Source organism: Choloepus didactylus, chromosome 12 (genome assembly GCF_015220235.1).
Source record: "Choloepus didactylus isolate mChoDid1 chromosome 12, mChoDid1.pri, whole genome shotgun sequence".
NCBI lineage: Eukaryota > Metazoa > Chordata > Mammalia > Pilosa > Megalonychidae > Choloepus > Choloepus didactylus.
The window spans coordinates 69,319,937-69,347,020 of NC_051318.1; the positions used below are offsets into that span (position 1 = coordinate 69,319,937).

The 27,084-nt window shown below is 33.9% G+C and overlaps 1 protein-coding gene across 2 annotated transcripts in view; it reads left to right on the plus strand.

Annotated features, from left to right (window-relative positions):
* KLHL1 (kelch like family member 1) overlaps positions 1-27,084 on the plus strand; it is a 449,643-nt gene that overhangs the window by 365,641 nt on the left and 56,918 nt on the right. The window contains exon 7 of one of the 2 annotated variants that reach the window (XM_037800143.1): positions 1,280-1,504. The exons of the other annotated variant lie outside the window; for it this stretch is intronic. Within the exon in view, the coding sequence (XP_037656071.1) occupies positions 1,280-1,504 (225 nt within the window). The remainder of the gene's footprint in view (positions 1-1,279; positions 1,505-27,084) is intronic. 2 annotated transcript variants of the gene reach the window in all.

Genomic DNA, 27,084 nt, shown 5'->3' on the forward strand with positions numbered 1-27,084 from the left:
TTATTAATACAATTTAAATAATTCAAATTTTATTGAAATTAGAAATTTGTTCATATATTGAATCACATCAGAAAACAGATTAAATACATCTAATTCAGCATCAACATTTTTACCTCTCTGTTTCCCTTCAATAAAAATTCAACATAAGTTGTATCATTTTTACTACAATTAGCAAAAACTTCTGCTACAAATATGTTTGCATTTATTTGGTTTATTGCTGGTGAGCTTCTAAAGAGTAAATGAATACCCTGAGGAATACTTTCCCTAGATCTGCAACCTTTTATCATGGTATGAGTAAAACAGATTGTCAATGTTTAAGTGCAAGTACACAAGAGCATTGATTCCCTTTGCAAGTGTATCTAATCATTAAAGATGAAACATAGGTGAATGTGAGTCTGAGCATTAACACCAAACAGTAAACAAGATCATTATCTGTTAGTTCTGTGCATAGCTTATCTTTCATCATATGAAAATTGTGAAACTGTCCTACACAGGCATTTTCAACCTGAAATGTTTAATTGAATCTAATAAAAAATAAAAATTTTAACATGTCTTCTTTCCATTCTAATTTTATTGGTCAGAATTGTTGCATTTGTTAAATTTATGTATAAAAGACTTTTAGGAATGATAAGCTATTTTTTTTTAGAGATTATAACACAATTAGTTAAGAGAAGATCATTGTATATCTCTGAGTTCCACAGAACTCTGCCCCATATGCAACAATAAATTTTAAAAAGAAAACAAGTTAAAAAAATCATAGTGGCAATTTCCTTACATATCTTATTTTTAAAACCTTTCATTATTTAAGACATAAGACAAACAACATAAATCATTGTAAAGATTTTAATTTATTTCTCTTCACTTTCAAAAGCTATGTAAGTAACACATATACTTAGCTATTTAAAAGACCCTTCATAAATTTATTTCAAACCAGTTTTATATTACAAGTTTTTTAAATAGCAAAAATGCTAGAAGGAAGTTGTAAAATCTGACAGAATTGTGTCACGACCAATAATGTATCTATTCAATCAACAGTTTAGCCTGAGACCATTATGTAATTCAAACAAGTTAAACACTTGCTTCTATTTTGATCGTTAGTTTCTTGCCAATAAGAGAAAATAAAACAGATGAATTACTGCCTCTGATTTTCTGCCACTTTTTTTTTTTTTTTTTAAATGAATGTGACGAGTGTTTTCACATTTTAACAATTTGCTGCCTTGGGCAGGTTGTATGTCGAAGTAGTAGCAATTGGTGGCTATTTGATTTTGTGTTTTATCAGGGGCTACCACCATAGAGAAATATGACCTCAGAACAAATTTATGGATCCAGGCAGGAATGATGAATGGCAGGAGGCTGCAGTTTGGCGTGGCTGTTATTGACGACAAACTCTTTGTAATTGGAGGTCGAGATGGCTTGAAAACATTGAACACTGTTGAATGTTATAATCCCAAAACCAAGACTTGGACTGTTTTACCACCAATGTCAACGCATAGACATGGTCTAGGTAAGATCTCTTACTTTATTAATGTCATTTTGGAAACAATTTTTATTAATAATGCAAAATGTATTTTTAAAATATATGTTAAAATATGTTATAATTGCCAAGTCTCATTAACTATAATAAATTGGCAGTTTATTTGAGGCTTTTTTTTTTTTCTTTGAAGTCCTTGATATTTTCATGTGTTGACCATTGTGTGTATTAAACTCTTCACAGAGGTGATGAAGATCCCAACATGAGTTGGAGTTGAAACTGTCCTCAAAGTTTTCACAGTCTGGCATTAATATAATAAATAGAATTCAATGTGAAAAAATGCAGAATTATAATGGAAGGGACAGAATAATGCAGCCCACAGGAAGGAATAGTTAATGTGGACTGAAGAAAACTGAACTGAAGTGGCTCACACACATTAGTGGATAGGTAATCCTATCTAACCCATTGGACTTAATTGATTTCACCTTGAAAAATTCAGGTGAGGGGTGAGAAATACAGGTTTAGAGAAAGAGTCACATTTTAGCTGGAACCACGGGTCACTGTGATATAATTCCACTGATTCCTCATATAGAATAACCTGTGGAAGGGAAAACTATATGTGGATTCAGAATATCTGGGTGTGAGTCTTGGATCTACCAATTTCTGTTTGCATAACTTTGGGCCAACACCTACTCTCTGAGGCTCCATTACCTGATTTGTCATCAATTCAAGTCTAATAAATGGATGAAAATCAAATAATGAGAATATATGTGAAATCACTTTGTAAATTGATAAAGTATTAATTAAATATTTTAAAAAAAAAGAGAAATTTAATAAAGACTAGTGTTGCCTGTAATTGCTCGTTGTATGGTGGAAAAGGTAAGGGAGAAATGCCGATTACTATTTTTTAGGATATAGTCATTGAGAAATATCATTGGGTTAGTTTCTCACTATTGCAAATCCAAAGTTTCAGACATTCATTGACTAGCAAAATTACAGACAATTTCAAAAACAAACATTAATGATTGTCTTAGCTTCCTAGAGCTGCTATAACAAAGTACTACAAACTGGATTGTTTAAAACAACAGAAATTTGTCTCACAGTTCTGGAGGCTAGATGTCTGAATTCTGTGCGGGTTAGTCCTTCCTTGCCTCTTCCTAGCTTCTGGTGGTTTGTCAGCAATCCTTGAGCTTCAATCTCTGCCTCAGGGTTCACATGATGTCTCCCCCTGTGTGTGTCTACAAGTCTGTGCAACAAATTTCCTCTTTTTACAAGGACACTAGACATTTTGGATAAAGGGCCCCATCCTACTCCAGAACTCATTTTAATTTAACTAATTCCATTTGCAAAGACTCAATTTCCAAATAAGGTCATATTCATGAATTACAAGGATAGGCCTTCAACATATCTTTTTGGAGGACACAGTTCAAACCCTAAAATGGTCAGGCACCTTAGAAGTCAACAGGGCTGCTGTTCCCATTCACTTATACCCTGCCATCAATCTCAACAAATGAATCAAAATAATATTTCTCAACTAAAGAAAACTACCTTTTTGATCTTTAGTAAACTGGTTTTCCTCCCTTTCCTTCAGTTTGCTCATTAGTAAAATTAAGCAATATCAGTAAATGTCTGACACCTTTTCAAGTTCTAAAATTCTGTTTTAAATAAAAACAATGCAAATTTGTTAAAGTTTATTAGGCCCAATTATAGTGTAGAAAGCATGAACAGCAAATTATTTTTCCCAGCCAAAAGCCCTGGATGTAAAAGTTTTCTTATATGATTTTTTCAAATACATTGGAGCACTTTGGCCTTTATATCCAAGTAAAAGTTCTATGTGTTTTTTTATTTTATTAGCTACCTAATTAGTTGTGTTCTGGTTTCGGGAAATACGGAGAATATACACTGTGGATTGGAGTATAATGTCTCTCCCATTTTCTTCCTCAATTCCTTTTCCTAAAGTTAAGTACAAAGTTCCATTATTTAGGATATTTGTGCATTAATAGAACATACTTAAAAAAGTTTCACCAAGAATACACCTTAATTGCTGGAAATTTCAGGTGTTTCAAGTATATGTGTTGATGTTTTCCTCAAATCCTATCAAACAAGCTGCTGAATCAGACAAGGTCATTATGACTTCAGAAAGAAGGTAAAGACAATTCTTCTAGGTAGTCTTTTTCACTTTATCTTTTTTGATGAGAGTTAATTGTAAAGGTTCACATGGAAGTAAGGTTGCATAGAAATTTATATGAGCCAAGTATCACTGACGTCTGTAATGTAAGGAAGTGTTTCCCACAGGTTCCAGTGAGTAATGGCAACCCAAGTGGTTCACTGTTTTCATGCTACAGCCTCTATCATAAGTTTTTGGTTTTGTTTTTGTTTTTTCTGCTTCTCTTCTACCACCAAGTGGATCATTTCTTCACCCTACCTCATGTCATTGGCTTCTTCTGTTTTACGGTCTAGTGTTTATCATTATTTTATTAAAAAGTCTCTACTACAGTACTCCCCAAGATCCAACATGATTGAGTTGGTTGGTAAAATCTTGTGTAGAGCATACGTTCTGGGAAAAATTCTCATATCCAAGCCCCTTATAGATTGATGGCAAGTGCTCTGTATGTAGAAAACTGCCTTTGGCTTAGAATTCTTCAACTGAATGTTTACTTTGGTTGAACCAGATTGGAAACACATAACACATATCTGTGTTCTCTGATGAGACTGTTTCCTTTATAATCAATTACATTTTGCCTCGTCTGTCAGAGAGTTCATCATTACCGGAGTAATGCTGAATAACCATACAATAAGCATCCTTGGTCTAAGATCCCTGATCTGCTAATTTAATATTTTCAGATTTTGATTCCATATATATAACTTCAAACTCACTTTTTTTGTATTGTATATGAATTTTATCTTATCAAAAAATATTAATATGTGTACTAACATTTTGATTCAAATTATCAAGGTTATAATTTTGAGGTATTTGACAACAATAAGTCAACAAATAACCTACTAATTCAAATGACCTTTTAAAATTATCTTTCCTCTCCTGAACTGTAATTATTTTCTTCTCTCAGTTTTGCATATTTTCTCACAAAAAAATGTTTTTTTCCTTCCAATTCCTCACGTAAACATTTGTAGCATTTCTAGTCCCACAACTCTGGGATATGATTTATCTTCCCAACTAAAAACTGTATTTTATTTTGCCTAATGCATTACTTTACAATTTTTTTCAAATGCTTTATCCTGTATTTTATTCAAATATTTAAAATGCTGCCATTTAATATAATTTTATCAATAAAAAGCAGATATGATTTTTTCACAGCCAACGTGAGATGAAATTGTGTTTTATTACACACATTTTTAACATGAAGAAACTTGAATTCCTACTGATAAGCTAAGACTTTATGCCATCATTATTTTAATAATTTTTAAATAAATCAATTGTTCAAATTGCTATTATAAATTAAAGGTAACTACCTAAGAACACCTCATCTCAGTTTATTTATGTGTTCTTACAAATTATTTGACATTTCCTTAGAAACTAGGAGTAAAATTCATGAAGAACTCACACATTTCTTATTCTAATTTTACTTATACATAATTAGTGACAGGAACCTAGTACAATATTAAGAACTTCTAATAATTATTTTTTGTTTGCAATGTGAAAACAAAAATGTAAATATGATGAATATTTTCTTTTATTTCAATAATGCATGAACAGATTTTAATTAGACTAGGGGACTAGAGAATAAAGCATTTTTATTTTTTTTAATGAAGCCCTTTACTGATTCACAACGCTTATTAGGGATATCTTATGACTTTGCCTAATCTTTAATCAACAACTTATATTTACGTCTTACGCAGTGCAAATATAAACTTAACAGTCTATATTAGTTAGGATTGTTTCACCAAATAACAAATAAAAGTGTGGTATAAATTAGGTAGGATAGTTTCATCAAATAACAAAAGTAGAGTAAGCAAAATAAAAGTTTGCTTCTCATTTAAAATCAGGATATTACAGACACTCTAGAGGGCTTCAAATTTGTCTGGGTTTATTAGGGAACACCAGCAAACTTGGCACAGAGGTGCCTCTGAAACAATTACCCATCTTTGACAATTTTGATAAAAAATTTCTAAGCCAAATATAATGTAGGATTTGAGGACCCCTGCATGGAATAAGACTGAAGTCATTTATGTTTTCAGCTAAGCTATGTATGATTTATTGAAAATAAGTACTGAATTTCCTTTATCACAAAATTGTTTTGCTTTCAAAATGTTATTGCTATTCCATTCCTATTTATTATTTTGCAAGTGAAGTTACTGTGGAATAAGGTAACATTTCCCATTTGTTTGAATGCCAAAACATGGTAGTGAATTAGGCACTTATGAGTGAATCCCACATCTGTAGAATATTACAGCATCAAGTTGAAAAGAAAAATAAAATATGTTCATTTAGTCAACTGGCCCACACAGTGATAATAAATGACCAATTTATGTTTCCAAAATATTTACTATGTATGTATTTTTAGCCATAATCTAACTTTCAACCACTAGTACTAGATTGTCTTTTGTTTTTTCCTCCATTTTTTTAATATATTTTTTCTTATTGAGATTGTTCACATACCACACAATTATCCAAAGATCCAAAGTGTACAATCAATTGACCATGGTACCATAATACAGCTGTCATCCATCACCACAATTATTTTTTTTTCAATTTTTAGAAAATTTTTATTACTCCAGAAAAGAAATAAAGACAAAAAAAGGGAAACCCAAATCCTCCTGTACTCCTAACCAACTGCTACCATTTTTGATTCATAGTTTTGGTATAGTACATTTGTTACTGTTGATGAAAGAATGTTAAAATACTACTAACTGTGGTATGTAGTTTGCCATAGGTTTACTTTTTTTTCCTATATGCCCTTCTATTGTTAACTTCTAGTTATAGTGTCGTACATTTGTTCTAGTTCATGAGAGAGATTTCTAATATTTGTACAGTTAATCACGAACATTGTCCACCACAAGATTCACTGTTTTATGCATTCCCATCTTTTAACCTCCAGCTTTCCTTCTGGTGACATATGTGACTCTGAGCTTACCCTTTCCAACACCTTCACACGCCTTTCAGCACTGTTAGTCATTCTCACTATGTGCTACTGTCACCTCTGTCCACTTCCAAATGTTTAAGTTCACCCTAGTTGAACATTCTGCTCATAATAAGCAACCGCTCCCCATTCTTTAGCCAACTTCTAAGTCCTGGCAACTTACATTTCATGTCTATGAGTTTACATATTATAATTAGTTCATATCAGTGATGCCCTGCAATATTTGTCCTTATGTGTCTGTCTTATTTCACTCATATAGTGCCCTCAGGGTTTCTTCATCAGTGCATTTTTTTTAAGATGATTTTGTTCACACACCATACATTCTGTCCTAAGTAAACAATTGACGGCTCCCTGTATAGTAACATATTTATGTATTCACCACCATCGCCACTATCTATATAAGGACATCTCCATTTCTTCCACAAAGAAGGAGGAAAAGTCAAAGAAGGTAGAGATACAAAAGAAAAAGAAAAAAAGAGAGGAAAAAAAACCATGACAGCGAGGAAGCAACAAAAGGAAAGATAACATTAACCTAAAGTAGAATAAAGAGTCAGACAACATCATCAATGCCAAGAGTCTCATATGCTACCCCTATGCCCCAACCCAATCATGTGCATTTAGCTTTGGTATATTGCCTTTGTTATATTAAAGGAAGCACAGTATAATGTTTCTGTTAATTATAGTCTCTAGTTTGCATTGATTGTATTTCCCCCCCAATCCCACCCTATTTTTAACACCTTGCAATGTTGACATTCATTTGTCTTACCTCATGTAAAAACATATTTGTATCTTTTATCACAGTCATTGAGCACCCTAGGTTTCACTGAGTTATCCAGTCCCAGTCTTTATTTTTCCTCTTTCCTTCTGTTGCCCCACATGCTTCTAACCATCCTCTTTCAACCATACTCACAGTCATCTTTGTTTGGTGTACTTACATTGCTATTCTACTATTTCCCAAAATTGTGTTCCAAACTTCTCACTCCTGTCTTTTCCTTTCTGTCTGCAATACTCCCTTTAGTGTTTCCTGTAGAGCAGGTATTTTTTTCACAAACTCTGTCATTGTCTGTTTGTCAGAGAATATTTTAAGCTCTCCCTCATATTTGAAGGACAGTTTTGCTGTATATAGAATTCTTGGTTGGTGGTTTTTCCTCTTTCAGTATCTTAAATATATCACACCTCTTCCTTCTTGCCTCCATGGTTTCTATTTCGAAAGCTGCACATAGTCTTATTAAGCTTCCTTTGTATGTGATGGATCGCTTTTCTCTTGTTGATTTCAGGATTTTCTCTTTATCTTTGATGTTTGATAATCTGATTATTAAGTGTCTTGCCATAGGCCTATTCACATCTATTCTGTTTGGGGTATGCTGCGATTCTTGGATCCATAATTTTATGTCTTTCATAAGAGATGGGAAATTTTCATTGATTATTTCCTCTATTATTGCTTCTTCCCCTTTTCCCTTCTCTTCTCCTTCTGGTACACCCATGATATGTACATTTCTATGTTTTATTTTGTCATTTAATTCCTGGACACATTGCTTATATTTTTCCATTCTTTTCTCTATCTGTTCTTTTGTGTGTAGGATTTCAGGTGTCTTGTTCTCCAGTTCCTGAGTCCTTTCTTCTGCCTTTTGAGATCTGCTGTTGTATGCCTACATTGTGTCTTTCATGTCTTGTGTTGTGCCTTTCATTTCCGTAGATTCTGCCAGTTGATTTTTTGAACTTTCGATTTCTACCTTATGTACGCCCAGTGTTTTCATTATATGTTTCATCTCTTTTGCCATATCTTCCCTAAACTTTTTGAATTGATTTAGCATTAGTTATTTAAATTCCTGTATCTCAGTTGAAGTGTAACTTTGTTCCTTTGTCTGGGGCGTAACTTCATTTTTCCTAGTGTAAGCTGTAGTTTTCTGTTGTCTAGGCATCTCATTTCCTTGGTTACCCCAATCAGGTTTTCCCAGACCAGAATGGGCTCAGGTCTCAGAAGGAGGCAATATTCAGTATCAGGTTTCCCTGAGGGTGTGTCTTAGAAGATTGATGCACCCTGTGAGGCCTCAAGTCATTGTGCTTTCCTGCCAGCAGGTGGTGCCTGTCAGCCTGTAGCTCCAGACTGAAGTAAGGAAGTGTGGCCCATGGCTGTTTTCCCCCAGATTCTGGGGTTTGGTTCTGCATGGAAGGTGGGTAGTAGAGCTGAGACCCAACTCACTCCTCTTAGGGAAGATACATCCCCTAGGGAGAGGTCATTAGCATTTGAATAGTCTCTCTGCCTGTGCTATCTCCACCCTTGTCTGGGTCAGAAGTCTGGGAATTGAAAACAGCTGAGGCTTTCTCCACTGAGCCAAAAAAGGGACAGAAATTCCCCCTTCAGGGCTAGTGCATGGCCACCCTCAGTTTCACCTGTCAGCCAGAGACAGTACCTAGTCCTCTGGCTCTCCAAGGTCAGTCATCACCAAAGCCTGTCTGTTCATTGGGGATTTATAGCTTGTACTTAGCAGTCCATATTTGTTAATTAAAACCCCAGCTGGAGCTCAGTTGAGCTATGTTCGCTTGCTTGGAGAGTGCTGCTCTCTATCACAGCAAGGCTTTGCAGTACATGCTGTGGGGGGAGGAGGCTCCTGGCTCGGGTCCACGGATTTTACTTACAGATTTTATGCTGCCATCTCAGGCATTCCTCCCAATTCAGGTTGGTGTGTGATGAGTGGACAGTCACGTTTGTCCTCCCGCAATTATTCCAGTTTATTTACTAGTTGTTCCTGGTTTTTTATTGGTTGTTCCAGGGGGGGCTAACTCTCTATGCCACCATCTTCCTCTCTCCTGCTCTCTATTCTAGATTGTTTTTATAATATGGTAAATACCTCAGCAAGCATACATTAAATATTGCTTTGGTAGTCATAACATGGTCAATCAAGAATAATTAAGAATTGACTCCCATTAGAATGATGTAATGATGTGCTCTGGATTGCAAATTCAAAACTGTGGATCTTTTCCTGGGTTCCAGTACTACTGTCTTCAATGATGTTGGATATTATTTCTTGAATACCTACTATGATCATAAAGTATCTTTAAGATGTTCATTTCCTCATCTCTAACCCAAAGTTAATGATGCACTCACCAAGATAAAGGTTAGGAGAATTAAATATAATGAATTATTTGGAAATATTTTTCAATTTTTAGGCAGTATTATAAAAGTCCAACAATTTCATCATAAGATTAAATAATAAAATGTGTAATTGTTCAAATTTGTTGAGCTATAACCTACTTTATTCTAAATGTTTTGAGTCATAACTTAAATGAATTAATTCCATAATTTATGAATTATCATACTAAATTTTTCATTCATATTTTATTATTTTTTTTGTAGTCATTCAATTTTAGTGAAAAGAATATAATGAATTTTCCCATGACCCATACTTTACTGAAAGAATTTTCTTTTAATTGTGCTTGGTTTTATTTTATTTAGCCTTTATTTTAATTAATTTTTTTCTGGTTATGCATTAAATACATTTGGAAAATTATTAGGGAATATTATATCCAGAAATCTCCAAATAATCACATAGGTTCAATGCAGTTTATATTATAATTTCATTTAATAATTTTTATCTTTTCTATTATATGAAAAATTATTTTAAATATTCTCTAGAAAAATAAATGTTTTAGATTACATAAAACAACTTTGACAGGAAATACAAGGTAGATTTTTTTCCTTAATTTCTAAGCAAGCAAATAATTTTACTAAATATTTTACTCATCCTACTTTCCCATATATCTTGGAACAGCTTCCCCTGGTTTAATTTTGCTATTTTACTACTGAGGTATTTTGTACAATTGTGTTTTCCAAAGGTCTTTGTAAAACTTCTGAGTCCTTGTTTGCCTGTGACTACCTTTATTCCATCCTCACATTTAACTGATAGTTTAGATAGGTGAAGTTCTAGATTTAAACTCTATTTTCTTCAATACTTTGGAAATATTGTTTTTCCATTTTTCAAGTATTTTGGTGGCAATCTATTTTTTTTCCTTTGTTCCTGATTGTTCTAATTTGCTAATGCTGCCAGAATGCAAAACACCAGAAATGGATTGGCTTTTATAAAAGGGGGTTTAATTGGCTACACAGTTACAGTTTTAAAGGCCATAAAGTGTCCAAGGTAATGCATCAACAATTGGGTACCGTCAGTGGAGGATGGCCAGTGGTGTCTGGAAAACCTCTGTCAGCTGGGAAGGCACATGGCTAGCATCTGCTCTGGTATTCTGGTTTCAAAATGGCTTTCTCCCAGGACATTCCTCTCTAGGCTTCAGCTTCTCTCTAAAATGTCACTCTCAGTTGCTCTTGGGGCATTTGTCCTCTCTTAGCTTCTCTGGAGCAAAAGTCTGCTTTCAAAGGCCATCTCCAAAATGTCTCTGTAAACTGCAGAAGCTCTCTCAGCTCCTGGGCATTCTTCAAAGTGTGCCTCTTAGATGTAGCAAGCTCACTCCTGTCTGAGCCTATATAGTACTCCAGTAAAATAATCAAGGCCCATGCTGAATGGGCAGGGCCACACCTCCATGGAAACCATCCAATGAAAGATCTCACCCAGAGTTGAGTGATCATAGCTCCATGGAAACATCCAATCAAAAGTCTCCAAGCCAATCAACACCAATATTTTTCCTGCCCACACAAGACTGCATCAAATATAATGGTAATTTGGGGGACATAACCAAAACAGCTCCTTGAACTTCTATTTCACTCTGAAAAATATTAAAGTTATCCATTATCTTCCTTTTACTTAAAATACCATAATTTTAATCTTTCTTTTATTCTGTAAAGTATCCCATCATAGATTTTCTAAGAATCTCACTCTTCCATTCACCTTCAGCTCTCTTTTAGGGTCTTCTATTAAGTAGATTTTAATTTCTTATTTAATCCTTCATATATTTTATTTTATTTTATATTGTTCTCTTATCTCTTCCTTAGTGAAGGCTTTTAATATTCCAGCTCCCCAAATTGATCTTTATCCCTTTGCATCATAATATTTATCCCATGTAGTGTTTTCTTAACCTCAATTATTATTTTCTTTTTTTCTAATATTCTCTCAATTTCTATTTGGTAACTCATTATAACTATTTTCTGCTTCTTGATGGCATTAATGTCCTCCCTAATCTGTTTGAGACTATTTATTTTGCTTATTTCAAATTCTTATCTCAATCATATTAGCTCTTTATTTATTATAGGTGATCACTTTCCTCCCCTTCCTTGGAATCCTCCTTCAGCTCCCTTTCCTCTTACTTCCTCTCTTTCAACTCCTCTTCCTTTTTTCTCTCCTCTTCTTATTTCTCTTCCTCCCTTGCTGCTGCTTCTGCTTCTGCTTCTTCATCTTCACCCTCATCCTCTTCTTCCTCCTTTCCTTCTTTTTCCTTTTCTTTCTCTTCCTCTTTTAATTATGTTAAAGGTAGTTGTAGCTATGGGAATGTGTAGTTATTTTTTTTTTTTATCTGTGCACTTATGCAGGTTTGTGAGGTACTTTGGCTAATTGTATGAAATATAGAAGGGCTAAGGAAATGCCATATGCTCTACCTTCCTAAAATATTTCAGGAAGAGACTGGGTAATTACACCTGGACATAGAGCTCTGAACATGCAAACATATTTTGCTCAACCTCTCTGCTGCTGACCCTAATATGTAGCCCTCAGCAACAAATCTATTTACCTCCACTTGTACCTTTTCCCCCATAGCCTTTCTCCTTCTCTGAGATGCCCTAGCCTTAAGGCTGGAGCTGGGACAAGAAGGGACCAGAAGGGAATGTTAGGGGCAGCAAGTCTGTTTCTGCTGTCCCCAGTTCCTCATTCCAGGCAGGGCTCTGATGATATCTTAAAGTTATCTCACTAATTAATGCAAGCTCTGTACTGGTGCTGATGTTTCACTCAGCAGTGTGGAAGGTGCAGCATGTTTTCTTAAGAGAACAATATGAGATATTAAAAAGACTACAGATCAAAAGTTTTCCTTCAAGATAAATTCCTCTCAACAGTGTATTATATTTTTATCGCACTTAGAAAGTCACAACTGCCTTCTCTTTCTCCAGTTGTTTTTATGATCTTGATGTTAGTTTTTAAAATGCATGCTTTGTTCTTCTTTCAGTGTAAACTCCAGAATTGGGTGACTGTAGACTAGTGACTGTGTTAGTTTTCTATTTGCTTAGGAACTAGAAATTCCCATTGTATTCATCATGTAGGTAATCAGTACCAATTCTGTGGCATGCAATGGGATTACAAATTTGAATATACAATCTCTTATTACATGTTCAAATGATAAGGAGCTATAGTCTAATGTTAATTAAAAAATAAACACTGAAAATATTTTCTTTAACCTATAGAGCTCTTGTTTCCTTGATTTATGTGATAAAAGTATCCTTCTGATTTCATGAGAGCCACATAGTTGCTAAATATGATTATGTGTTTTAAAATGTTTCATAGCTGTCAATAAGTAAAGAAAGCTCTTTCTGCTGGATAAATGACATATTAATATTAGATGCATATCAAGTCTGTGAAATTAAGGAAAAAACATATCTGCTTGGAGAATTAAACTAATTAAGATCACAATTACCTCACTATGCTATAAATTTTTATTTTAGCATTTATGTCTCTCAAGTGCATAATTCTGTGTATTATGCCATTTTTTTCACCACATTTTACATTGCATAAAATTGAATATGACTTTATTACAATTCAGTGCTGGAAATTAAGTCTTTTGAGGTGACACTGATAAAGAATAATATAGTTACCATTTATTATGCACTTCCTATATGCTAGGTACCTTGTTATATGTTTTATGTATGGTAGAATTTTTTGTTGTTGTTTTGGTTTTATTTACGTGAGATATAATTCACTTATAATAAAATTAAAATTTTTAAAGCATACAATTCAGTGGTGTTTAGTATATTCACAAGTTGTACAACAATCACCACTATCCAATTCTAGAACATTTCCATTATCCCAAAAAGAAATTCTATTCACATTAGCAGTTTCAACTCATTGCCCCCTCCTCCCAGCCCATAGCACCCAATAATCTATTTTCTGTCTCTAAAGATTTACCTATTCTGGACATACAAATGGAGCATAAAAATATATGGCCTTTTGTGTATGGTTTCGTTTGCTTAGCATAATGCTGGTTTTTAAGGTTAAGCAGAGCAACGGAGAAGGGGATGGCAATACGACATGGTAAAATGCACAAAACTCACTGTTCTTAACAAGATTCAGTTTTTTTCTTTTTTCATTTTAATAAATGCTATTCAGATTACTTTAAGTCTTTTGTTCTTTTCCAGTGTTCTGATTTTGATATTTTTGTCCCATGTTCTCTTTGTGTTTATGGAGAAATGAATTTTTGAAGGTCCTTATTCTGCCATCCCTGATGTATTACCATTAGGTGTTGCTTTTACATGGTAACGATAAGCAGAAACTGACTGCTCCATGAGCAAAAGAGATTCTTGAAAGCATAAGGTTTAGATTAGAAAAATGACTGGATACCTGGAAAAATGCCTGAAACAAAGGGAACCTTGGTCATCAAATCAAGACCCAAATTACATCCCTGTGAAAGTCTGGTGAGGACAAATATAACCTAGGGAAGGACACTGGGTGCCCTAACTGGCATCTCTGCTTCCATTTTGGTTATGTGACGTGTCCTGGGTCTCACTGCTCAGGAACTTTAGTTTGCTGCAACCATTCCCAATGCAAAAAACAAAAACAAGTCAGATTAAAACCCTACATTCCACCTTTGTTTTTCTCACTCTTGATTTAAAGCCTATGTTGAGAGCATCTTATTGATCAAGTGTAGTTCATGGGCATGGGTCTTAGATTTTGAGGGTCAGGAAAAAGCATTAACTCAATGCATATTATAGTCTTTATTAGTTTAAGACAATACTCACTTCCCAACAGCACTCATGTGTGAAATCCCAAAACAGGAGGTTCAGATGCTGGGGCAGTGTGAAAAAAGTAGCTGATGTCTACTGTCTATTGAACTGATTAAATACTCACAAATATTCCATAATGTAAATATTATTATTCCCATTTTAAAGATAAGAAAATGATCAAATTGATGAGTTAACTTGCCAAATACTGCATCACCTTACAAGGAAGACTTGGGATTTTAACCCAAGCTTCTTTGACTCCAAAATCCTATGAATTATAATATAATGAGCTGTCATCAATAAATGTATAAGTTAACTAAATAATAAAGCTATATTTGTCTCACTTATAAATACATTTGCTATATTTTATTCTAATTTATCAATTAAGATACATTGTTTCACCCATTAATACAAAATAAAAGACAGAATCTCTAAATTAAAAATTCAATTCAACATCTGAGTGTCTGAAATTGAATGCATGGCTGATCAATTTTGAAGATTTCGGTAAGATGATTTTGAGGAATGCTTCAACCAAAGTATTTATAGATATGAACATAGAAGGGTAGAAGGAGAGATAGATAATAGGTACATATAAGATACATGGATAAATGATAAATAAATAGATAGATATGCTCTGTGTTATTTCACAGCTAGCCCATATTCCCCTCAATTTCTCCGAAATTGAGAAGGGCAAAATTCTGCTAGAATGTGATTACTTTTATAATGCAAAATTTGATGCTATTGGAATGACACAGTTTTAAACTAACAAATCAGAAAAAAAAAAATGACCATTGTATTTTGACATTTAGGGATCAGCCATTTTAGAGGCTGGTCTCCTGTTTGGTCATTGTAATGTGAAGCCCTTCTTTGCACATAGAGTTCCAAGTATTTATTGATTAATATTATAGACGTACAAACCATCAAGGGTCCTAATTTATTTGAGGGATACAGAAGAGAAAGGCAAAGGTATACATCTATTCCACATTCTCTGAAACACCAAATATAATTCAGCTTCCTACAGAGAACAGAAGAAAAGATATTTAAATTACTGAATATTGAAATTGTATTCATAATTATGGGGAAACGGGTAAGTATGGAGCAAGTTGCTTCCCATTAGCTCCCACAGCATAAGCTTACCTTCCAACTCAGACACGAAGGCAGAGACACATCATGATCCTGAATGCATATGCCACTTCCATTTGATGGAAGTCATGGGTAGATTCCCAAAATCCTATTTATTGCTGCCTTTTCCCCAGAGGACAGAGACAACATGCCCTAGATCCCCTAGCTGCCAGTCAGTACCTCTACCTGGACTGGTAGGGCAGGGGAAACTCTACAGTTTAGCCCTCAGAGCCATGAGTCTTGCATTGCCCAACATGCTCCTGTAGAAAAAGAACACAAGAGCAATGCAATGAAAGGCCGAGAAATCAATCCTCTCCATACTTCCCCATGCACCTTGATTGCTTTGCCAAAATTCTGTTGAACAAGTTGCTATGCGTACATTGTGAAACACAGGTTAAGGCACAAAAAAGTCTTTTGGTGAATGATCACTTTATTATTTATACAATATAAATGGTCCAAAAGACAAGGAAAAAGATCCCATTGTGGCCGGCCTCCTGGGGATGCCCACTGCTCAGAATTAGGATCAGTGGAATGTAGCTCTCTACATCCTACTTCTCCTCAGAAATAAGAGACCCTGAGGACAGGGTATTTATACAACCCAGAGTAAAGGACCTGCCACTGGAGTTCCTGCCCTGACAAGCAGCTTGTACCCAGTGTCTGGTTTAAATTAATGTCAGGGTTTTCCATTAGAGGCTGCCTAATGGAAACATATTGAAATATCTGCACATAATAGAAAAGGAAAGGGGTAGGTGAGGGCCGGGAGATAGTCAACTGTTTGTGCTTTCCCAACAGAGACACACACAAAAAAACAATAACCAGAAACTCTTATATTCCACTTGGGATGGTTTTTGAAGAAGAGAAACAAAAGAGTGGAAGAGAAAAATAAGAAATATTTGAGAGAATTCCCCTGAGCTACAAAACCTGGCAACTAAAATGAGAAGCCCAGAAAACACCACCAAAAAAATGAATGAAAAAGGAGCAAGTTCAGTCTCTCAACATCAGTTTTTCAGATTTCAGAATATCAGGATAAAGAGATGACTACAATAAGCCCCACAGAGGGAAAAAAAGAAACTTCAGCAAACAAGGACAATAACCACTAGAGTAACAAGATCCTTAAGTCAATTACAAAGGAAGGACGATCATATTGGTATGAGGTTTCTCAGTATCAACCCTAGTAAAGAATGAACTCATACTTCAAACTTCTGAGAGGCAAAGGTTTTCAACCTATTTATGTCAAGACAAAACAAACTATAACTTAAAAATGAAGAGAGAAAAAAGACATGTTCAGACACTTGGTTCTGTCAGTCTCAGCAAGGATGGGAATCCCAACATCCCTTCTCAGAAACATAAGATTTAAAAAAAAGGAGCTTCTCAAGAAGAACAAATATTGTAGTGTTTGATTTAAAAGTCTTGTTTCATTGTCAGGAAAAGCAAAAAAAATGCGGTCTTGTATATTCTCGAAATCTTGATCTCATGAGAGAAATAGGCTCAAAGCAAACACAAGACATTCTCCCACCTGCAGATATTTAAGCAGTCCTAATTTGTCACTGAGTGTTCCTCCTTTATGTTGCTTCTGACCCATAATGGAAGACTAGAAGAAAATGACTAACGTCATCAGGTGTTCTCTACTCAGAAAGGCTCGCATGCCAGGGGAACACTGTTGGAGAAGAAAGGGCAGCAGCTGTCTCTGTGCCCTCACCTCTCCCCCTCCACTCTGCCCTTGCTTGTCTGTGTGTAGGTGTTCATGTTTCCACTCTTGTTTGTTTGCATGCTGGTGTTTGCAAGAGACTGTAGGCAGCCAGGGGAGAGTTGAAATCTTAACCAGTCTCAACTGCTTGCATGGGCACAATGCTTGCTCATTGGCAGAGCCCTCTCCCCCTGGAATGTATAAAAGCTCAGCACTCAGGCAGTGCAGTCGTCCCTCATCTCCAATGTGGAGAGAGTTTTGCAGAGCAGCCATCCATGGAAACTCACCTGAGGAGTTGTCCTCCCTGGGGAACCAGTCAAGGTGGGATCTTATTCCCTAGTTTTTGGACCCTTTGCACTACGCAAGCAAGAAAGCAGTCGTTTTGCTGACAGTCTCTTTTATGCCTGGGCCTGTGTTCCCACTATGCATTGTACAGCAACTTGCTCCACAAATACAGTTTCATAAACTGTGTGGGGAGAAAAAAAGGGGTGATTTTAAAATGAAAATATCACAGAATAATTTTGAAACAATATTAAGTATTTGAAGTAGTGAAATTTCTCAAATATATATGTATATATGAAGAAAGAGAACCCAAATTGATATTTATTATCAGTCTTTCTCCCTGTCTTTTAGAAACCATACATATAACATAATGAATGGACTGATGAAAATACCAGCTTAATACAATCCTTATATTTATTTGTGTTATAACCCATTAGGCTAGAAAATCTCATTTTAGACTGTCAGTTTTCATTGCCTTAAAAAGAACACTGTCTTCAGCTTAGCCACACTTTCTCTAATTATATCAGTATATGTTTGTTCTTTCCATGTCTCTTTTACTTATAAAATAGCACTTTTCACTAGACAAAGACAACATACATTTCTTAAAAAAGGGTTCTTGCTTCCAAGTTTTGCAATTTTCCAAGAAACAAAACTCAAATCTGCCCACTCAGTATTATGTTTCAGATACAAAAAAAACTGTGATATATTGAAAAGAATAAAAAAAGGGTAGGATATGGAATATAAATGGAGTAAATTCCTTTTTTATATTCACTTATATACATAAACTTGCATGTATATAAACAAATAAACACAGAGACCCACCGTTTGCAGTCCTTTTATATATCTGATTGATCAAATAAGAAAAATTCTGAACAAGATGTGGGTTATGAATATAGCCTTTTAGGTTAGATAGCTTTACCATCTTCATTTGTAGCTTTAATGTTTGGTTAACAAAAAATCGTAATAATGTAACATTTCCAATTACTGATAAAGATGTACATGCAGATGGATATAAACGTGTATGCAATGTGAAAGAATACTTTGGAAGTTTTATTCCTTTGATTTCTCTCATTTCATAAATTCCTCCTGGAAACATATAGAAACACCGTTATTAATCATACCCCCTCCAAAAAAAAAGAGAAAGAAAGAAGCAGCAACAGACTGCAAGATGCTTCTCAACAGATTGTGTCTTATGTACTCTGATTTATATAACAGGAAAATCCTAATTATGTAGTCTTCTTTGAACAAAACACTCAACTACCTAGTGAATTCTTAACTTAGAGATTGCCTGGTGTCTTTCCACTGAGTTATTTTTGTTGTTGTTGTTGTTCAAATAAACATTTATTGAAGACTATTTAATGATAAGAATCCAATTAGGATCTGGAGAATAGAATACCTGTCTTCAATATTACTATAGACTAGTTACAAATGTTCTCTTACAAATAAAAAGTATTTATCTAGCTGCAGAGATTCTGTGTTCTATTTGTTATGAAATAATCTTTTCCTTAATCTATTATTCATTTCCAGAAGTAGAAATTCATACAAAATATGTGATTGATCCTCAACACGATTTCTCTGCAATTTGGAAATAACCCTTCTCTTTAGTTGTCAAGAACTATTTGTTATCTGTCTCCATGATATTCTATTAAAGAACACAGAGCCCTGTGTTCTGCAGTGAAATTAAGGTTTCCTTTTACTCTACTTTAATAAAATGTAGAATGCCCGTAGAAGACCTTCTAGGAAACAGGCTCTTGAAACTAGAAACTGGTTCTGAATACTGAGTCTCCTCCTTATGAGAAACCTCAGCAGATATAATCTAAGATTTAATTTAATCTAAGATTTCCAGTATTAATTTTCTTATCCTGAGAATTGGTAAATTTGTATCCCAAGACTATTATAGATTATGTAACTAAAAAGATCTTCTTCCCTTGTGAGTTACATGCTGTAAGTTTAGAATCCAGTCTGATAATAACAAATAGGTGTGCAGATTTTGTAACAATCTCATTCTGGGCTCCATTTTATATTTCTTTGCTTATTTTACCATCTTGTTTAACACTTATCTTTAGTAAAATTTATCCAGTCTTGAAGTTATCTTAAATTTTTCAATAATAGGTGGGTTATAAATATTAAGCTGAGGAAAAGGCTAGCAGAATTAGCCAAGTTAGATATGAAGAAGATTCATATATGAATGTTTATAGGTAAAATCATTCATTCATTCAGTTAATATTAAAATTGCTGTTACTACCTGCTTTAGTACTCGTGATAGAATAAAAAGATAAATAAGGTTTTGTTCTGAAGGACATTATAGCTGAGTAAGGCAGACAGACAAGTAAATAAGCAATCCAAATGATATGTTATGAGGACAATAAGTAAGGATGCTATGATCACATGGTTTTAAGTGAAATGGAGAAATAAGAAAGATCTCCAGAAATAGAGGAAACCTAAACTGAACTATATAGGATGAGCGATCAGGCAAATTGAGGAAGAAAAGTACATTTTGGTGAAGTATTATATGTAATACACACAGACAAATACACACACACACACAAACACACAAAATGTGAAAAAGGAGCATATCACATTTGGATAGCAAACTGTAAGTGTCATTGGAAAACAAATCAGTTTAAATGATAATGGATTATCTCCCGAAAATACTTAAAAATGTGAAAAATATCCTTTGTCACATTTGATCTGCAGTACAAAAGGTGCAACGGGAATACACAATATAGACTCTAAGCTCCCATACTGTGATAATAATTCAATGAGAGTTTTTGATTTAATAATAAAATATTTGTTTAGGGGTAATTTACTTATCCACAATTGGCCCTGTATACTTGAATTTAGCCCAAACTACAAGTAATCAAGGTATAAGTTTACCTAATCTTCTTTTCATATTGAATGGAATTCTAAGAGTTGACTTTTAGAAAATGAAGTTAATCTGGTCATTGAGGTGAATCACACAAAAATAGCTATTAACAGAAGAGGAAAAAAATACTAATTCTACTACAGAAAACTCACCACTAAATTATTGCTTTTGTTTTTGTAGTTCTCTCTGTGGAAATGATTTTACTATGTATTTCAACTTTCATCATAGCTATCTGCAACCTGAATGACCATGCAAATCCTCCATGTTTCAATTTAAAATGCATGTTAAAATTATGTTCTAAAATATCCCTTCAGACCTAAAACTTGTCAACTCAATGTGCAGGAGGTAGCAGAATGGGAAAGCAATCAAAGCAAAAACTTACTTAGTTACTTAGGTCTAATAGATATTTAGACTTAAAGGATCCCTAAGAGACTACTTACTCCAGAATCTTAACTTTACAAATGTGGAGACTGAGATCCAGAAAGACTAGGTAGCTTGTTGAAGTTCATATAGCTCATTAGTGGCAAAGCTTGGTGTGAAATTCTCTACAGATTTGAGGGGTTTTTCTTTTGTTTTGCTTTTTTTTTCCCATTGATTTTTCTACCTTATTCTGATTTTTGGTGTATTGCTGTTTTTAGCAAGTACCAAGTTAATTTTTCGCAGTAAGTATAAGTCCAAGGGTAGAGACAGGTTTTGTGGGGCTTAAAGTTGGGGTTCTATTTTAAAAAAATAAAGTTGCCAACTACACATGTTAGGCACCCTCCCTGGGCCTTGGTAAAGAAACACTCTGTAACTTAAGCTTCACCAGCTTAACAGGAAATCCTCTCTTAATGAACAGAATGATCATTTTTTACACTCAGAACATGTTTTGTCATCAATCAATACATTTTGTAATTTAACATTTTTTTTATTTTTGTTGAGGATTCCTGATTGAGTTATATTACACATAAATTAATATAGCATTCAAGAGTATATACAGTCTACCATATTTGAAAAATTATAATTTTTTTTTGTAATGTAGGCAAAATATAAACATCCTGGACTATATCTTAGGGATCTATATTTAGTAAGGCTTAAAATATTTAAAATAAATACATAAATTGCCAATGAAATGCTATGGATATGCATGCTTAGGATGTTTGAGTAATTGACTTGATGAGGTATTTCCAGACAATTGGAACATTGTTTATGTAAATGTAGAGATTTGCTAATTATTTACAAGTACCATGAGACCAACTATTTACAGATGATTTTGTCATGGCCAGTGCCATGCTTCCTGGAAAATTCTATTGTTTGCTATTTTGTTGATAATATGTATTTTTGTCCTGTAATCCTGTAGGCATCTAGAAAAAGACATTTCATTGAATTATTTAAAAATTATTCTCTTTAAAGTAAAATATAGGACAATATTTTTTACTTGTAGGTGAAATCTAATCAACTTTCTTCAATTCTTCACTCTGATTCCCCTGCACAATGTAAGCCCCATTAGGGCATAGTCCTTGGTTTTGCAGTCTGATGTTTCAATCAGCCAACCCTCATAAGAAGCCAAACACATTTAAATTAATTAATAATTTGTATTAAAATATTATTGTCCTACAAAATTGAAAATATTGTCATCATTAGAGTTGCTAATTCTTTGTGTGAATACTACTGTCCTGTTAGATGTTTATTTTTACAAGGCAGGTGTAATATTAATGTTCTTTTATTCATAAATGCAGGTTTTTTAATAGCTAGTACCTCTTTTTTTATGGCAATACACCAGTATGTAGCCTTGCTGTCCTCTTCTGATGTTACTGTGAAACACAGCAAACACACCACAATGCCAGCTGTCTGGGCTGGAGAGCATTAGCAATGCCATGTGTGGGGAGCAGGTCCTCCCTTAGTAGTGGCTGATCTATTAGTTCCATTACACGTACTTCATCATTCAGCACTCCCAGGAAAAGATTTAAACAAAAATGCATTACATTTCTTTCTTTTTTTCTTTGCCCAGAGAAAGGGATTAGATTGTCAGATTTAATACAGATAGAAGTTCGTTCTATAAACATTTCACCTTTTCACAGGACATGACGCCTCTATTCAAGAAGATGAAAAATAATGTCCTAGCAACTTGATCTTTTATGATCATGTTTGAGATGCAGAGGCTCAAATAGATTTCAGAAGTATCTTTAATGGTAAAGCCAACTTGTATAAGGAAAGATCACTCACAGGCAATTGGTTCAAGGATTCCTGAGAGGTAGCGGTTTCTGAAATAAAGTTGACATACACAGAAATACTATAGTGTCAAGATGTTAAAATTGAACACAATAATATAGGCTATTTATACTTCCTTGTTTTTTATTACATACTTCATTTTAAATTTTGTAATTAAAGGAAGGAACAATACAAAAATTACCTCACTACATTTTAAGCTGGGGAAAGGAAGAAATAAGGGAAACTCATTTTCCTTTTTTTCAAGACTGTAATAGTTAACATTCCAACAATATGGCAAAATGGCAGGAGAATTAATATTGCTATAATGTAATATAGATTACAGTTTAACCTCATCTTAATAAGATCTTCAAAGATTCTTTTTACGAACAAGCTCACATCCACAGGACTAGGGGATAGGACTTAAAGATGTCTTAGTGGGGGATAGGATGTAATCCACAACACATATATTTGTGCAACTATATGTTGATACTCTCATGTCATAAATTTGATTAAGGATCTTTAGAATTACACACACTAAAATGTCGTGTTTCATATATATTTATGAGCTTGCATGTTTTTACAGAGAATACTGGCATTCTTATCCTTGGCCTGAAGTCTCTGATTACTAGGACTTTAAATATCTTTAAAAGAGTAATGCTACATTGTTACCATTCTTTTGAACATTCAACTAGTGTTTTCTTTATTTGGTGTAGACTGCTTAAAGAAAAGTTTTGATATAAAATGTATTAAGATATGTGTAAAAATTAAATCCAAAGGGTAGGGGATGGAAATATATACGAACAGTTTTTGTGTATTTTATTGAGGTAAAGATTATATCGAATCAAACATGAATATTATAGATTTAGGATGTTAAATTTAAGCCCTATCATAACCACAAAGAAAATGTATTAAAAATATATAAAGGTGGAAATAAGAAGGGACTCAAAATTGTACATTACAAAAAATCAAATAAATATGAAAGAAAGTAGACATTGACAGAAGAACTAAGTGACAAAAAAAGTATAAGACTTACAAGACCAGATAACAAAATGGCAGAGGAAATCCTGAATTATCAGTAGGTATTTTAAATATAAAAGGATTAAATTCTTTAGTCGAAAGGCAGAGATTGACAGAATAGCTAAAAAAAGCATGACCCAACTACAGGCTATTTATAAGAGACTTGCCTTAAATTCTAGGATGCAGTAGGTTGAAAGTGAAAAGATGGGAAAAAAAATATGTATATATTTATAAACATATCTATATACTTATAGATATAAACAAAGAATACCAAAATGCAAATAGTAATAGAAAAAGAGTTGAGGTAGTTATACTAATATCAGATAAAATAGACTTTTAGTTAAAAACTCTTATGCAGTTCCAAAAAGGTCTCTATAAAGGGGTCAATTTCACAAAAAAAGGCACAACAATTATAAATATATATGCTTCTAATGGTAGAGCCCCAAAAGAATGACACATATCCAGGTATGTGTTCAAAATGAGGAAATCAATCAAAATAATACATCTTATTAATAGGAAAAAAAGAAAAAACACAGATGATAATCTCAATTGACACTGAAAAGGCATTTGACAAAATCCAAAACCCATGTTTGATAAAAACACTCCAAAAAATAGGAATAGAAGGTTACTTATTCAACATGATAAAGGGCCACTGCTAACATCATACTCAATGATGAATTACTGAAAGCTTACTCTTAAGACCAGGAACAAGACAAGGATGCCCACTCCACCACTCTAATTCACCATTTTACTGGATGTTCTAATGAGGACTATTAGACAAGAAAAAGAATTGTACAACACAAAGAGTGAACCCTAATATAAACTATGGACTACACTTCACATTATAAATATATTAATATTATTTCATCAATTGCATAGCAAAGGTATCACACTAATGCAGTGTTAGTAGGGAAAATGTGTATGTGTGAGATGAGGGCATGGTATATGGAAATCTGTATTTTCTTCATGATTTTTCTGTAAAACTACAACATCTCAAAAATATTAAAAATAAGTAATTTTAGGGCATTTAATTCTTATTGCCTAAGACAATTTTGAAGGTAATGAATAAAGAGCGTTGCCAATATTATAAGATATCAGAGATAAGGACCCTATCTTTTTCCCCTCTCTTTTATCTTGGAAAGTTGCTAAAGGCACACAGTGTTAAACAATGGAGAACACAGATGGCCAACCATGCCACTCAGAACAGAAGTCTTCAGGGTAGAGGGGTGATAGTAGACTCAAATTAAAGTAGTCAAGATATAAACAAAGAACACCCAAATGGGAACAAACAAAGGCTATTCATCCATAGTTTGTTATAGCAGTGGAGTCAGTCACCATCTCTTTTGTTTGGTAGAGACTTAAAGGTAGGCAGAGGAGACTAAAAGGCAGGCTTTATGGTGGATAAAAGGGAAGACTTCACATGTGCCCTGATTAGAGGTTACTGGCATGCAGAAGCTGGAGTTGGGTTAATTAGAAGTGGGGCATTCTATTTGATTGGTTAGGGGGGCATATTTGGCATTCTCTGATTGGGACAAAGTTGGTAGCAAGGACAACAGTTAGGGAAGCTGTCAATTACTGATCAAGTCCTGGCTATTTTGGGTCAATTGTTAGAGGGATAGTGGTTTGGCTTCCTTAATTGGTTGCTGTGAATATTGGCCAGCTTCCCAGACCAATTGCTTCAGGTAGTGGGCCAGACCTTCCAGGTCATTGTCCATTTCTATTTTCTGTCTCTCAGTACAGACAGTAGTGGTTTTTTTGGAGGAGTCTTGATGTGGGGAATTATGGGGCAGACAGGAGCAGGTTTACAAAGCCAGAAAGCATACATGGCAACAGACCAGCATTGCCTTGATCACTAGATATTATGGTAAAGAGATAAGTCAATTGCAGTTTATTAAAGATCACCCTGAAGGTTATATCTTTATTTTATATTTGTTTATGCCTTTGATACTATAAAATATAAACAATGCACTTAGGCTAGGATCCATTAACAGAAAAAGAAAATAGTTAGGATCTTATCTGTCATTTGTTTAGGATAAATATTTATTGCCTTAGTCTTTCCCCTTTAATTTATTCTCTCTAATACCAAAGTTTATTTCCTAAAACACAAATCTGATCATTTATTTACCTGTCTAAAAAGTACAAATTCCTTAACGTGTCATTCACGTATTGTCAACACTTACTCTCCTTCTTATGTTAGCCTAATCTCTGCCACTTCCCTCTGCTACTATATGCTTTATCACATGAAATATCTTATCAATCTTGAAGTACACTGGGCTCTTTGACCTAGTGTAATGCCTCTGTCCAGCCTGACTTTACCTCTATTCCCTGTCGGGATAAATCTCAATCATCTCTAACAGCTGGATCTAATGCCATTGCTTCAATAACCTTTGCAATGACAGTTGCCCCCTCCTCTGCACAGCTAGTATGTAATGGGTGTGTTACAGTACACATTATGGAGATAGTAAATATTTAAGCATTTTTTTCATGGCGAAGTTATTAGTTTCTAGTATGACAGAGCTTGTCATATTCATCTTTAATTAACCGACCACAAGGGCCCAATATATTGCTAACTCATAGTGGAACTCTGTCAAATGAATGTAAGACACTGATTTTGATTGCCAAAATCATTAATATAAATACTTTTTACTGGAACCATACTTATTTGATATCTATCTGTACCTGAAGTTCAAACATCTCTTTTCTTTCAGTCAATAAAATCTAGGATAAACTCAGGAAATTGCAATTCAATCAAGAAATAATCAATAATTAACAAAAGCATAAAGAGGGCTTTAATGATGCTATTAATAATCGCTAGAGTTTTACTCATGTCAGCTCAAGGTCAATGTGTAACAGAAACATAAATGGTGCTATAAAGTGGAGTAAAAGTTACTCTTCATGAGCGTCAAATTGAAAATATTTTTATCATTGAAGTCTGTGTTTGATGTCTGGAAATCACTTGATATGTGTAGCCTTGGCCTTAGATGTGGTAAAATATCTAGTTTAAGCCTTTAGTAAATTAAGTTATCTGTACAATTGTCTTCATCTTACGCTTTGATAGAAAGTTAATGATTGAGAAGCATTTAATGCTTTACTTTTATTTTCTCTTTTTAAAAATAATCAGGAAAACAATTTATTTGCATATAATTCAAAAATATTGACTTAGAAAAATTAACATTCTTTCTTAATTTTCAATATAAAAATGACTTCTTTCTCAGATAATTAAATTATACTACTTTATAAGAAATAATGAATAAAAGAAACATTGTTATTGTAAAATAGAATGACTTCCCTTTGTTATTCAAAATCAGAATAATTTCTTAAATAAAACCTTTAATATCTTATTTTTAATGATTTTACTCTATAATTCGACAACTAATTCTGTAAGTATTTATTGAATACTTACTATTAACTCAATAATATTCTTGATCTTGAGAATCAAATATTTTCAGGAAGCAAAATACTTTTCTCACAGAAGAAATT